General features: G+C 34.2%; 1 protein-coding gene across 2 annotated transcripts in view; it reads left to right on the top strand.

Moving 5' to 3' along the window:
- Positions 1-7,712, top strand: part of LOC128555029 (uncharacterized) — a 53,915-nt gene extending 46,203 nt beyond the window's left edge. For both annotated transcript variants that reach the window (XM_053536381.1, XM_053536382.1), the window contains exons 2-4: positions 4,887-5,017; positions 5,333-5,482; positions 7,415-7,712. In XM_053536381.1, coding sequence (XP_053392356.1) covers positions 4,909-5,017; positions 5,333-5,482; positions 7,415-7,587 — 432 coding nt within the window. In that variant the 5' untranslated portion in view covers positions 4,887-4,908 and the 3' untranslated portion in view covers positions 7,588-7,712. The remainder of the gene's footprint in view (positions 1-4,886; positions 5,018-5,332; positions 5,483-7,414) is intronic.
- Positions 7,713-12,336: the final 4,624 nt, after the last annotated feature.

Genomic DNA, 12,336 nt, shown 5'->3' on the forward strand with positions numbered 1-12,336 from the left:
TTTAAACAATAGCAAAAGCTGATCGTCACCCGATGTACAATTATTAAGAAGGTCAAAGTGCACAGTTTAAAGATTTACGCAAATGGCGTCGAATAAATCACGTTTAAGCCTTGCCCTAAATAGTTATGACATTGCCAATCTTAAGGCGATTAATTTGGTTTCGGGCGTCCATTTAAATAAAAAAGTATCTGTTTTTTCTTTTCTTTTAATATAACAAGCCCTTTGATACCTATACGGTGATGTTATTTTCAAATATATTCTTCGACCATTCGCCGACGGAATGCTTACTTTATGCAAAAATAATGCAAAAATCTTTCTACAAAATTATTGTTTTCTAGCGGAATGATTACGAAGTGTGTAAATACTGTCCGAAAGATTTTTAGAAAACTAAAATTATCAAATAAATTGATTTTACTGTAACATGAGATGAGCGAAAAAATACGGGGATCTCCAACTTCGTTTCCACAGAATTGTCTTAAATTTCCCCTACCCCTACCCCCTTTTTCATGCGACGATTTTGCGCATGGAAATTTCAAAAAGAACAGTTTGTAATTTAGGGGAAAATAAGTTAATCACAAAAGAGTTTATAACAAAACAAATTTCATTTTAAGCGTATTCTAATTTTGTAAGCCATTTCCTATTTCTTTCTAATTTTTATTGTCCCACTTGTATACATGAATGCATGTTACACACAAAACAGCGTAATGAAAAAAATACTTCTTATTAAACATTTTACCGCTCGTTCTCTCATTCATTGAGTTCTTTTTATAATTTTCTGAAAATGTTTTTGAATACAATAAGATTTTAAAAGTCATTGACTACAGAGTTCATTTTAACGTTACGATGCTGTTAAAGAACAGTTAAAACGTCTTTTCCCCGCTTTTTTCAACCAAGTAAACATTGTTTGTAGGATTTAGCTGCAACCTTTATTGAACTGCATGTTGAATCATCAATTGGTTTCAATGCGTTTTAACTGTTTCGTAAATATAATGTAGTTAAATACAATTTTCCCCAGAAATCCGGAGATGTTATCTCGAGCCCGACTGGATACAGCGTTTCATGAAGTGGAAAAGTTGTCAATTTCTTACTGACACTGCCTACTGGTTAGAAACTAAAAAAACCGGCTGTGTAAGTAGAACATCGTGACATAATTGAAGATTGTTGAGAAACGGCGTCAATCCAACACAATTAATGGTTATCAAATGCAAAAGTACAATAACTTACTTATTTCATGCCCGTACACTATTAACGTCACTCTGACATTAATTTCATGTCGTTTTGACTGTGCATATTTCAACCAACTTAATGGTCAGAATTAGTCGGGAATAATTATTGTTTGTTTTGGTGTTTTACGCCCGTTTTCGTCAACAACTTACTTTCTACAAACACTAATCTGTTTTTCCACAGTAACTTGCTACTGTTCCATTGAAAAATATTAGTCACGGATAGAGTGACTGTACCGTAACTGTACCGGACACCAAACCTATGACCGCTCGAATGACGAGCGACCGCTCCAACCAGTGTATCATTCGGCCCGACATGAGGGGATGGGGTAATTTCTTACTAGATGAATTAGACAAGAGCTCTTTCCTAAGGGTCAGTAATATTTAATGTTTTCAGAAAAGGGAACTATTCTAAAATCAGAATTGAATATATTTGTTAACAAGGTTTAAAATGTTCAGTTAAAAGGTTGAAAGTTAACAATGTAGGAATGGCTGTATATGCCAATGTTGCGAGAACTTGTAGCCCGACCTAATTGTCTTTTTTCCCTCTTTTTTCTGTGTTTAAACGATATGCTTGTTTCATATTATCAATGAAACCGAGCCATCAAATATGGTTAAAAAACAAAAGAAGTAAGCAATTAATTTTCAAAACGCGAAAGCTCTTTCTTATCACTACCCACTTCCATTTATTCATATTAAATTGCTTTATTTATTTATTTATTTCAATAGTGCCGTTTTAAAATAGACTCAGAGCGATCATGTTTCGGGGGTCTCGGGCTCTAAACTGTTGCGTTTTATCTTTTATACTTCAGTTCATTTATATCATCTGGTTTTGTTTCAAGCTAAAGTTGAAAATGACAGCGTTTAAGCGGCTATGTCCAGCTATAATACTAACTTTATTCAAATTTGAAAAAAAAATCGCATACTGATAAAACCCGTGGAAGTTTTTATCTAAGATATCAATACGGTCAAATGCTGACAAAATCTTAGCCATATTTTTACTTTAAACACACACACACACACACACTCACATATATATATATATATATATATATATATATATATATATATATATATATATATATATATATATATATACACACACACTCATATATTATATAATATATATATATATATATATATATATATATATATATATATATATATATATATATATATATATATATCCAAAATGTATTGATTGGCAATACGGATATTCAATAGCGGAAAAAAAGATGAATCAAGATGCCTTGAATATATATATACATGGAAAAAGAAGAAAGTGAAGGAGATCCACTAATTCAAGACATAAGTAACAAATGCAAATAACTAGTCAAGGGTAATGTCCCTTTATTTTGACGTCATTTGACGTCGTTCTTATGCAACGTTATTGCCGTTATTTTCACTCCTGAAGATCTGCACAAGCAGTAAAACCGGTTGACTTCTTTTATATTTATTATTGGACAGAATCTGAATAAACCGTATGTAATATTAGTGGATCTCCTTCACTTTCTTCTTTTTCCCTGTATTTATATCCGTATTGTTGAATTACAATACATTTGGGATATATATATAACCCTAAACCAGTCAGTCTTAAAAGTCTTAAACAACTTTGTGAATTAAACCTCTTTGAAAGTGACGAATTTCAACAAGTTAATAAAATGTCTGACATTGATATAACATTAGAAGGTGTTTTGAAAATGCTCAAGGATCTAAATCCCAACAAGGCGCCTGGTACGGATCAGCTGTCGCCAAGATTACTTAAAGAACTTTCTCCCGAAACAGCTCCTTTTCTCACTAAAGTCTTCCAAAACTCACTGAGAACTGGTATAGTTCCAGAGGACTGGAAAACTGCCTTTGTTGCACCTGTGTACAAAAAGGGTCCTAAATATAACGCCAGCAACTATCGACCAATTTCTTTGACTTGCATAGCTTCAAAACTAATGGAGCATATCATGGTCTCAAACAACAGGCGCCATCTCGACAACAACAATCTTCTCACACCTTTCTAACATGGCTTCCGTTCTAAACATAGCTGTGAGACTCAACTTTTATCCTTCACACAGGAAAGTTTTGACAATCTCCAATCTGGAAATCAAACAGATCTCATTGCAATGGATTTCTCGAAAGCTTTCGACAAAGTCGATCATCAACTCTTTCTCTATAAACTTATGAAACTTGGTGTCAACAAAACATCTTTATCCTGGATTCAGTCTTTCCTTAGTAATCGTTCTCAATCTGTAGTAGTTGAAGGCTCACACTCTGATTCTTTACCAGTTCTTTCAGGGGTTCCCCAAGGTTCAGTGTTGGGTCCTTGCCTCTTTCTTTGTTTCATCAATGACCTTCCTGACTCTGTTAAAAGTAGAATACGCTTATTTGCTGATGACACCATTATATACCTCACTATCGACTCATTAGTAGACTCCTACAAACTTCAAGATGATTTGACAAAATCGTAAATGGTCTATGGAATTTAATCCTGATAAATACGAAATTATAAGAATCTCTAAAAAAAATAAAAAAATATCATCTTTCCATATAAATTACATAATCAAGAACTAAAAACCACAGACAATGCTAAATATCTTGGGATTACTATTAGCGATGAATTTAGTTGGAATAAACATATTGAATTTACATCTTCAAAAGCTAGTAACACCCTCAGATTTATAAAAAGAAATGTACAATGTAATAACCGTAATATCAAAGAAACTGCCTACAAAACATACGTTTGCCCACAACTAGAATACTGTAACACCATATGGCATCCATGGCAGAACAACTTAACATATGAGATAGAAAAGGTACAAAGAGCTGCAGCCAGATATGTTATGAATGACTACTCATACCAAAGCAGCGTAACATAAATGCTTGAAACTCTCAATTGGCAGACATTAGAACAAAGAAGAATACATGCATCTTTAATTATGTTGTATAAAATATCACACAACCTCGTCTCTGTAGATCATAACCACCTGACAACCTCTAGAAATTTAAACTTTATCATTCCAACTTCAAGAACACAATATCATATGAACTCCCTCCCCCGCACAATCAGATACTGGAACGCTTTACCTTATAACATCAAGGATAGTGTGAACCTTCAGTGCTTCACATTTGACCTAGATTCGTATACGTACTAATGTCATCATCCTGTTTTTACTTTTAACAAGCTGTATATATTACTGCTCTTACTCTTTTAACAACATGAATATCATGCATCATGCAAAATAGCAACATGCTTTTAACAACTGCCCCGACCTCCCGGTTATGATCAGAGATTGATTGTTGGGAGTATCTCCGTAAATGTAGATGTATATATATTTCTTTGCTTCTTGATGGAAAAGAAGATATCAGAAAATGAAAATAGATATTTATTTGTTTGAATATTGCGAAGTTGTTTACCGTGCACGTTTAGAACACAAAGACCACAAAGACGTGGCGTTCTCAAGCGTAATGTTTGACGTTACGCTAGATGGCGCGGAATTACGTCTTCGTGACCTTAAAGTTTATCGATAATATTTCATGTTCCACATAATACATTTATTATTATAGCGAATGAGCAGTAAATTGTTTTGAATTCTTAAAAGTTACTTGCAAACGAAAAGTAGTAAATGATAGCTTCCATACATAATCAATTACTATTTTGAACGTATTTTGTAGCACTTGCAACAGATAATAAATCATGGACGATGGCAGCACCGGAACACCAATTCCCTTCAAAGTGACAGATGACATCAATACAAAACCTTTTATGCTTATATATCATACATTTGAGGATTTCATGAAACAATGTAAGTAAATATTACATGTACTACAAATTTATGTGTGACTTCTCATTAGCGCCAGACGTCTTGAACTAGCTTAATGTTCATGCCACAATGCATTAAACACTGCTGGTTTAATAGTAAATATATTTCTAAAAAGCCGTATGAAGTTAAGCAAGCAAAATAAGTATACAAGCTTTCATTTGATTTCTTGTTGTTGAGAGTAGCAGATACATCTTAAGATACAGCATCATTGTAATATCAAAGTTCGAACGGATTATATCAATGCAACTTTGGATATATTCAATTGATAAAATGCGTTTTGTTTAATGATATTGACAGGCAGAGAAAGATTTGTTATATCCACTGAAGAAGAGATTACACTAGAATCAGCTGATGACGAGTGTCTAGTTGACAAAGATTCAATCCCGTATTTAGATCGGAAGTCTTTACTGATTTTGCATACCACAAAGAAATCAAAGACAAATGCAGGTAAAGTTATGTAACAAGAAAGGAGCTTATATCAATGCATTTGTGAAGTCCCCTTAAATGAATCCTAATAGATAGACCATTGAGAAAAATATACATAGCATAAATATACATAGCATATTTTTAAAGGAACTACATTTTGCAGCACAATAATAGAACTGTTATAATTTAAAATAATTAAATAAAATGAAAAAGCAACGTCATGCATCCTAAATGTTCTAAAGTTTTTGATGAACACATACTTCACATATTCTGCCTTAATGTTGCAACTGATGTGAAATAAGGCTGTTAGAACAAAGACTGTTTGCAATGTCTTAGCTTGGTATTTTTACAAGTATTGAGTATGAAATTATTCCTATTCTAATGAGAAATACACAAAAACGGCCCTATTGAATTTGATCAGTTGTGGATATTTTTAAGTTTTATTTAGAATTCAGCGACTAGCAATTAGAAATATTCGGACTAGTTTTAATAACTTTTTTCCCCTTTTTTTGTGACTATCAATTAATGAAAGATATATGATTAATGCAACGTTTAAGGGTTTTATGTTTGAAACAAATGCATTTTCGTTTTGATTTTGAAGGTTATATTTAGACGTATGCTTACCATCAAATTATTTGACGTTGGATTTTAAATAACACTGACACAATTATAGGTCATATGGCAATTTTCCACCTTTTTGTGGTGGAGGAAGTCCGCAGGTGCTCATTCGAGCACTGTGTAATCACGGAAGGGCACCTGAGTAGAACTGCCGACCCCTCTTAGTGAGTGAGTGAGTGAGTGAGTTGGTTTTTACGGCGAATCGACTCAAAATCGTCATATATCCCCGAGAAGAAGCCATATTGCGAATGCCAACTGTAAATCATAAACATTTATGTAAAAATGTAAAGCGTAACATAAAAACATCCATGTAAAAGTGTAAAGCACACAGCATAATGTAAAGCATATCTAAAATCATCCAGGTAAAAATGTAATGCATATCTAAAATCAGTTATGTAAAATGTATATACGTATGTGTTAAAATATCAGCTGAAAACATAATAATATTGCAAAAGATGTTAATAAAAATATGAAATGTTAGATTTTTTGATAAATTCCTATCTGCCTTATAAACGATAAAATATTTCCGACTCATATGTTTCAAAATAACTCTTTCAAGGATTGAACGGTATAATTTGTACTGCGTTGTGTAGCAAAGTCCACACAGTCGATTAAAATATGTTTAATAGTTAGCGATGTTAGACATGGTACACAATCGGGTTGATCTTCTTTATTCAAAAGATAAGAATGAGTCAAACGGGTATGACCTAATCGACAGCTAGAAAGAACAACTTCCTCCTTGCGAACAGATCTGTTCCCTTGGTGCCATTCCCCTAGAGTAGGTTTGATATCATGAAGTTTATTGAATGAAGCATTGTTCAATTACGATTGCCATTTAGATAAAATCTATTTGTTTATATTAGGCCTAAAATCGGTATGTGGTAATTTCAAATTAGATTGTGATAATGAAAGGGATTTCTTTGTTGCATTTTCAGCATCCTCGTTTCTTTCTTAAGTTAGCTGGATGGCTTCCTAACATTAAGAATTCTACGTCAAAATATGGGACGAACTCACATCGTTGAGAGGCAAATAATTCAAAGTAAACTATCGTAATCACACGGCCACATAGACCCTTAAACTTATTTTCAAAGTGGACATTCATTATGGTAGTAAAGAGTCATAGGTATAATGCTTAAGTTATATAAACGATGCTGTATTTGAGGGCTGCGTAATTTTATTCATGCCATAGCAGGGTCACAGAAATGAAAGACGACTACACACAGACTATTTAGGAATAGTCTTTACTTCTGTATATTACGATTGCATCGTCTTCAAATATAACAGGTTAGTTTGCATTATTTAACAAATACATTTTATCGATTATTAATTTTTCAGGCTACAAAGCAGACTGGATCGAAAACACTGGTGAATCACACACGTTAAGAAAAAGTGACTTGTCTTGCAGCAGAACAATTCCTTCGTCGGAGGATTTAGACGACATAACAAATAAGGTAAAACATAATCAAAGGACATATCTAGGTCATACACGTTCGAGATCCCATGGGTAAATTAAAGTAAAACAAAAACAGAAGCCAATTTCAGGTCAGGACATAAGCCACAGATTCGTTTAATCTACCGTGAATTCTACCATGAACAATTATTATATTAATTAAAGTGAGACTCTCAAACTTAAACCGACATATACATAACTATAATTTGATTTCAGTGTATGTTAAAAGATACAATACACTTGCTGTGTAAAATGAAACATTTTCCTTCTAATAAGACAAAACGCAAACAAGAATTCTAACACAATCCGATTCTTTTTTCTGTTAAACAAAGAAGGCAGAAAACAGTGAATTATAATACAACAAATCACTGTTCTGACGTCACAATTATTACGTCATGGCGTCAAACGGCATAGCGGCGCGCTGGAAAAGAAGCCGATTGAAAACAGGCAAGTATTTAATGAATGTCAGTAAGGATGAAATTAAAAACCTTGGTAACGTGTTAAATCGAAATAATATATCTCATTTAGTAATTTGCTCTTAAATAAATCATTGTTTGTCGTTCAGCTGCATATTATTATATTACCCGGGCTGCGCCCTCGTGATATAATTCATTCGCATCTAAACTCAAAACAATGATTTATTCAACGACAAGTCACTGGATGAGATATATTATTTCTTAAATAAATTGCGTTTCGTTCAAGAAAAATCACCTTAGTAGTAAATGGTAACGATCAGGCATTCTGGTCATGTTACTGATGATTAACCGGTTTCCGTAAACCTTTAAAACTTTAGCATATTGAGGCAAATCACAATCCAGGACGGTGACATATTTTTATGATCAGACAATAAGAAGGGACTTTATTTGGAAAAGAAATTGAGTTAAGATCCATTGTGTTTGTGAGCCCTGTACTTCTTGACGTTCTAGTAGTTGTTAATAGATTTGTCTCTCATGGTAGAGTTGAACTTGATAAGATTTGCTTGGTCCCGATGTTGTTATATTTTCTGGTCCTTTGGAATTATGGGGTACTACATTCATTTTTATAACAAAAGAATTCCGCTTAAGCCAGTACTAAGGCGCATTACTTGATTCGAACAGTCAGTCAACCCGAGTCTGCTTTTATGATGCTTGGTTGCGTTCTATGTTTCAAACGGAACTTTTCAGATTTTATTTACTATCACAATAGTAAAAACATCTCCAAGTATTTGCCTCGGTGTTGTTATTTTTACGGGTCCTTTAGGACCATGGAGTACATTTTACATTTTTTACAATAGTAGAGAATTCCGCTTTAGCCGGTGCAAGGGGATGGGGGCGTAAGGTGCGTTGCATACTTCATTTATTCTCATGATCAGACTCAATCAAACGGAGACTGCTATTATGTTGCTTGGTTGCGTTCTATGCTTCCAAAGGATCTTTTCACATATTTCATTGTATTTGCCGCCTTCTTCTCTTTGTGTTTGAAGTACGCCTTATGCATATGATGGTATGGTTGCATCTGTGGTTCTTGCTGCTACTTTTAATTTTGTAGTGTTTAAAGCGACTAAACCACACATGTTGATTTGAATTTTTTTTTTTAAATAAATATCACCGATAGGCAAAATGCAACCACGGATTTTGAAACTTAATGGTTGATAAGTTTCTGAATTAAAGCCCTATTTTTAGACTCAAATAAATAAAGAAATGTCGAATGATAAAGACTGGAATTTAATGTCAGCAAACGTGTCACTAAAGCATGTAAAGATGATAAACCAATACAATGTAATAGGTACGGGAAAACAAATTATCTAATAAATTAATTGAATACTGATATACCCGCATACACATATACCATCATATAAGTTCATGCCAATGCTAATAACTATCTGCTCTGAACAAATTCTTACATTCGCAATATGCTGAAACATCATATTTATAAGGTGATTAATATCAAACTGCACCCATTTATCATTATGAATCAATAAATTCCTTTATATAACAACTGTGCACAACGTCACTTAAAAGTCAAATTATGCCTCTTTCCAGTGTCAAAATCACTTCATTCTCAAACACGAAGGCATACCAGTTCAACCTCGCATAGACACACATGTACTTAAAATAATCTTTGTATGTGTGTTAATGAAATATTTATGAGCGTCTCTTTCTGAACTGTCAAATGCACTCTATTTTCAAGTAACACTAATAATATGCAAACACTGGAACATTTAACCAGTCACATACTGAGATACAAGTGCATGTGAGATATCTTAGAGTGTCTATTTTCAACCGACCAACGCACTCAATATCTCAATATCACTTCCATATGAAAACATTCAATATGTAAAAATTAAAGTTTGTTTCAATACTAACATGCATGTACGTAGGAATACAAGCAAACTAGTATAGAAAACATAAATAATATATATTGCATAAATACAAAGCTCACGCATAAATAATGTGGTTTTACTTAAACTATAGACTATTAAAGCTATAATGCAACACAAATACATGTACTAATAAAACACAGGTGGAAACAAACATGATGAAGCACATCTGTCTTTAGTCTAGACAAAATAAATATTATAAAAATATAAAAAGGGCCTTGGAAATGGGTGGGCGGGTATTTAAAAAGTCAGTGTGACACGCTGAGCAACTAAGAACTAAGTGACGCTACAATTCGCGATTCTTAATTTAAAGGTGGGAGATATACCCAATCAAAAAAACAAATAACAAACCAAAACGTGCACCAATGAAATTTCAGGTGATAAAAATTGTTTACCGGCTTGAACATTGATATGAACAGCAAACCTGGCTAAAGTCAGGAGTGCTTGAATTAGATATTTTAATCGAATTAAAATAAACCGTTTCCAGAATTACGGGAACATTCGAGGTTTCGAAGTTTTCTCTTGAAACTTTATAAACCGTTATAACGCTTTATAAATGTAAACATTGATAAACATAGAACGAAATGCGACAGTATTTTAAGACATGATCATCAAATGGGTAGCGAATCAAAACTGCGCATGGCAAAATATGGAGTAATGCTTTATAATGTATGGTGGAATGGGGCAAAATGTAATATAGCTTAGAAACTGATGTTCATTAAGGAAGAAAAAAGATTATAAAGCACTAAATGATGCATTCATAACCTAAATATCAGGCATCTGACTGCCCTCGTTGTATAAACCCTTTTTAAATCAATTTCTTTCTTTTATGCATCAATTAATTGGCATCAATTCGATAAAAGGAACGTCAATATTTTTCTTGTATTTCGACATCTGTTTTTCTTACATTCTTTACCCTTTATTTTTCAGTAATAATTATATCACGAAAGAGTACAAAGTCATTCGAGATCAATCAAAAATAAAAATCAATTCTATTATAAGTATTGAGTCAAATGCCATTTACTATTTTTTTTTCAAATGATACCGCGGTTCCAACTTTTATTAACACAATCTTTATTACATTTGATCAAATCAAAATTATATCGCAATCCATAATTGCTTATTAATCAAGTTAGGGGCCTATAACATACTACTACCGTGTATATTACACGTGTCTTCTTTAGATAGCTAATATGTAATGTCATATGTGTCACCTCTAATCGTAAAATTATGCCAATTCGCTTATCGGGAATTAGCGGGAGGAGTGACGGAGTTCAGCACCTTGATAACACTACCGTCTATCTGATAACTGATTCTCAGCAAAAGATCAATATAAAAGCTTTTATTGTCCAGACCATAGCATATCCCATTACTTATCACCTGAAAGATTCCACGGTTAATTTACTATACTCACGTGGTCAGAAGTTAGCCCATCCAGTGAACAGTGACATTTGTTTTAACTTATCCCTACTCATCGGCGCTGATTTCTACTGTGTTATTGTTGAAGATGAGGTACGATGAGGAGGTGGCCCCACGGTAGTGAAGTCCAAGATTGGCTACCTATTATCCGGACGCATACCTGATTCGACCTTCAGAGATTCTACCCAGCATGCACTGAACGTCATCACTTCCTGTGAAGATGAAGTCTATAGCCTAGAGAAATTCTGGAAGCTAGAGAGCATGGGGATCACCGATAGCACCAACGACGAGAAGATCGAGAAGATCACTGACTACCTAGAGAATTACCAGCAGAATGCTATTCAGTATAGAAATGGAAGATACACTGCCCAGTTAACATGGAAGCAAGACCATCCTCCACTTCCAACAAACTACCAGATTATCAAACGCAGAACCGAAAACACTGTCAGGCGACTAAATGCAGAGCCAGAGATACTGCATAAGCATGGCGAGATCATCGCATAGCAGCAAAGAAGAGGCTTTATAGAGAAAGTCGAAGAAGATTCCCAGACAGCAAGAGTTCACTACATACCCATCACCCAGTGAAAAAGGATTACTCTACCACCCAATCAGAATTGTGTATGATTGCAGCTTCGGCAAATCCTGTGATGACCCGTCCCTGAATGATTGTCTAGAATCAACCCCGCCCATCCTGAACGATTTGACATCCCTACTTACCCGATTCCGGCACAGCAGATACGCAGTTATCACAGACTTTGAAAAGGCATTTCTTCACGTGGGCCTGCACGGGAGTGACAGAGATGTGACGAGATTCCTATGGCTACAGCTCCAACTCCAACGACCCCTGCAGTCCCTTGACTACATACCGCTTCAAAGTTGTGCTATTCGGCGTTATATGTTCACAATCGTGCTGAATACGATCCTCCTCAAGCATCTACGTTTGAACATGAGCCTCAAAGCAGCTACCGTTATAGAGAGAGATCTCTACGTAGACATGAGTTTTTCAAGGTCCTATGCTTACGTTGGAAT

Source organism: Mercenaria mercenaria, unplaced genomic scaffold (genome assembly GCF_021730395.1).
Source record: "Mercenaria mercenaria strain notata unplaced genomic scaffold, MADL_Memer_1 contig_958, whole genome shotgun sequence".
In the NCBI taxonomy this organism is placed as follows: Eukaryota; Metazoa; Mollusca; class Bivalvia; order Venerida; family Veneridae; genus Mercenaria; species Mercenaria mercenaria.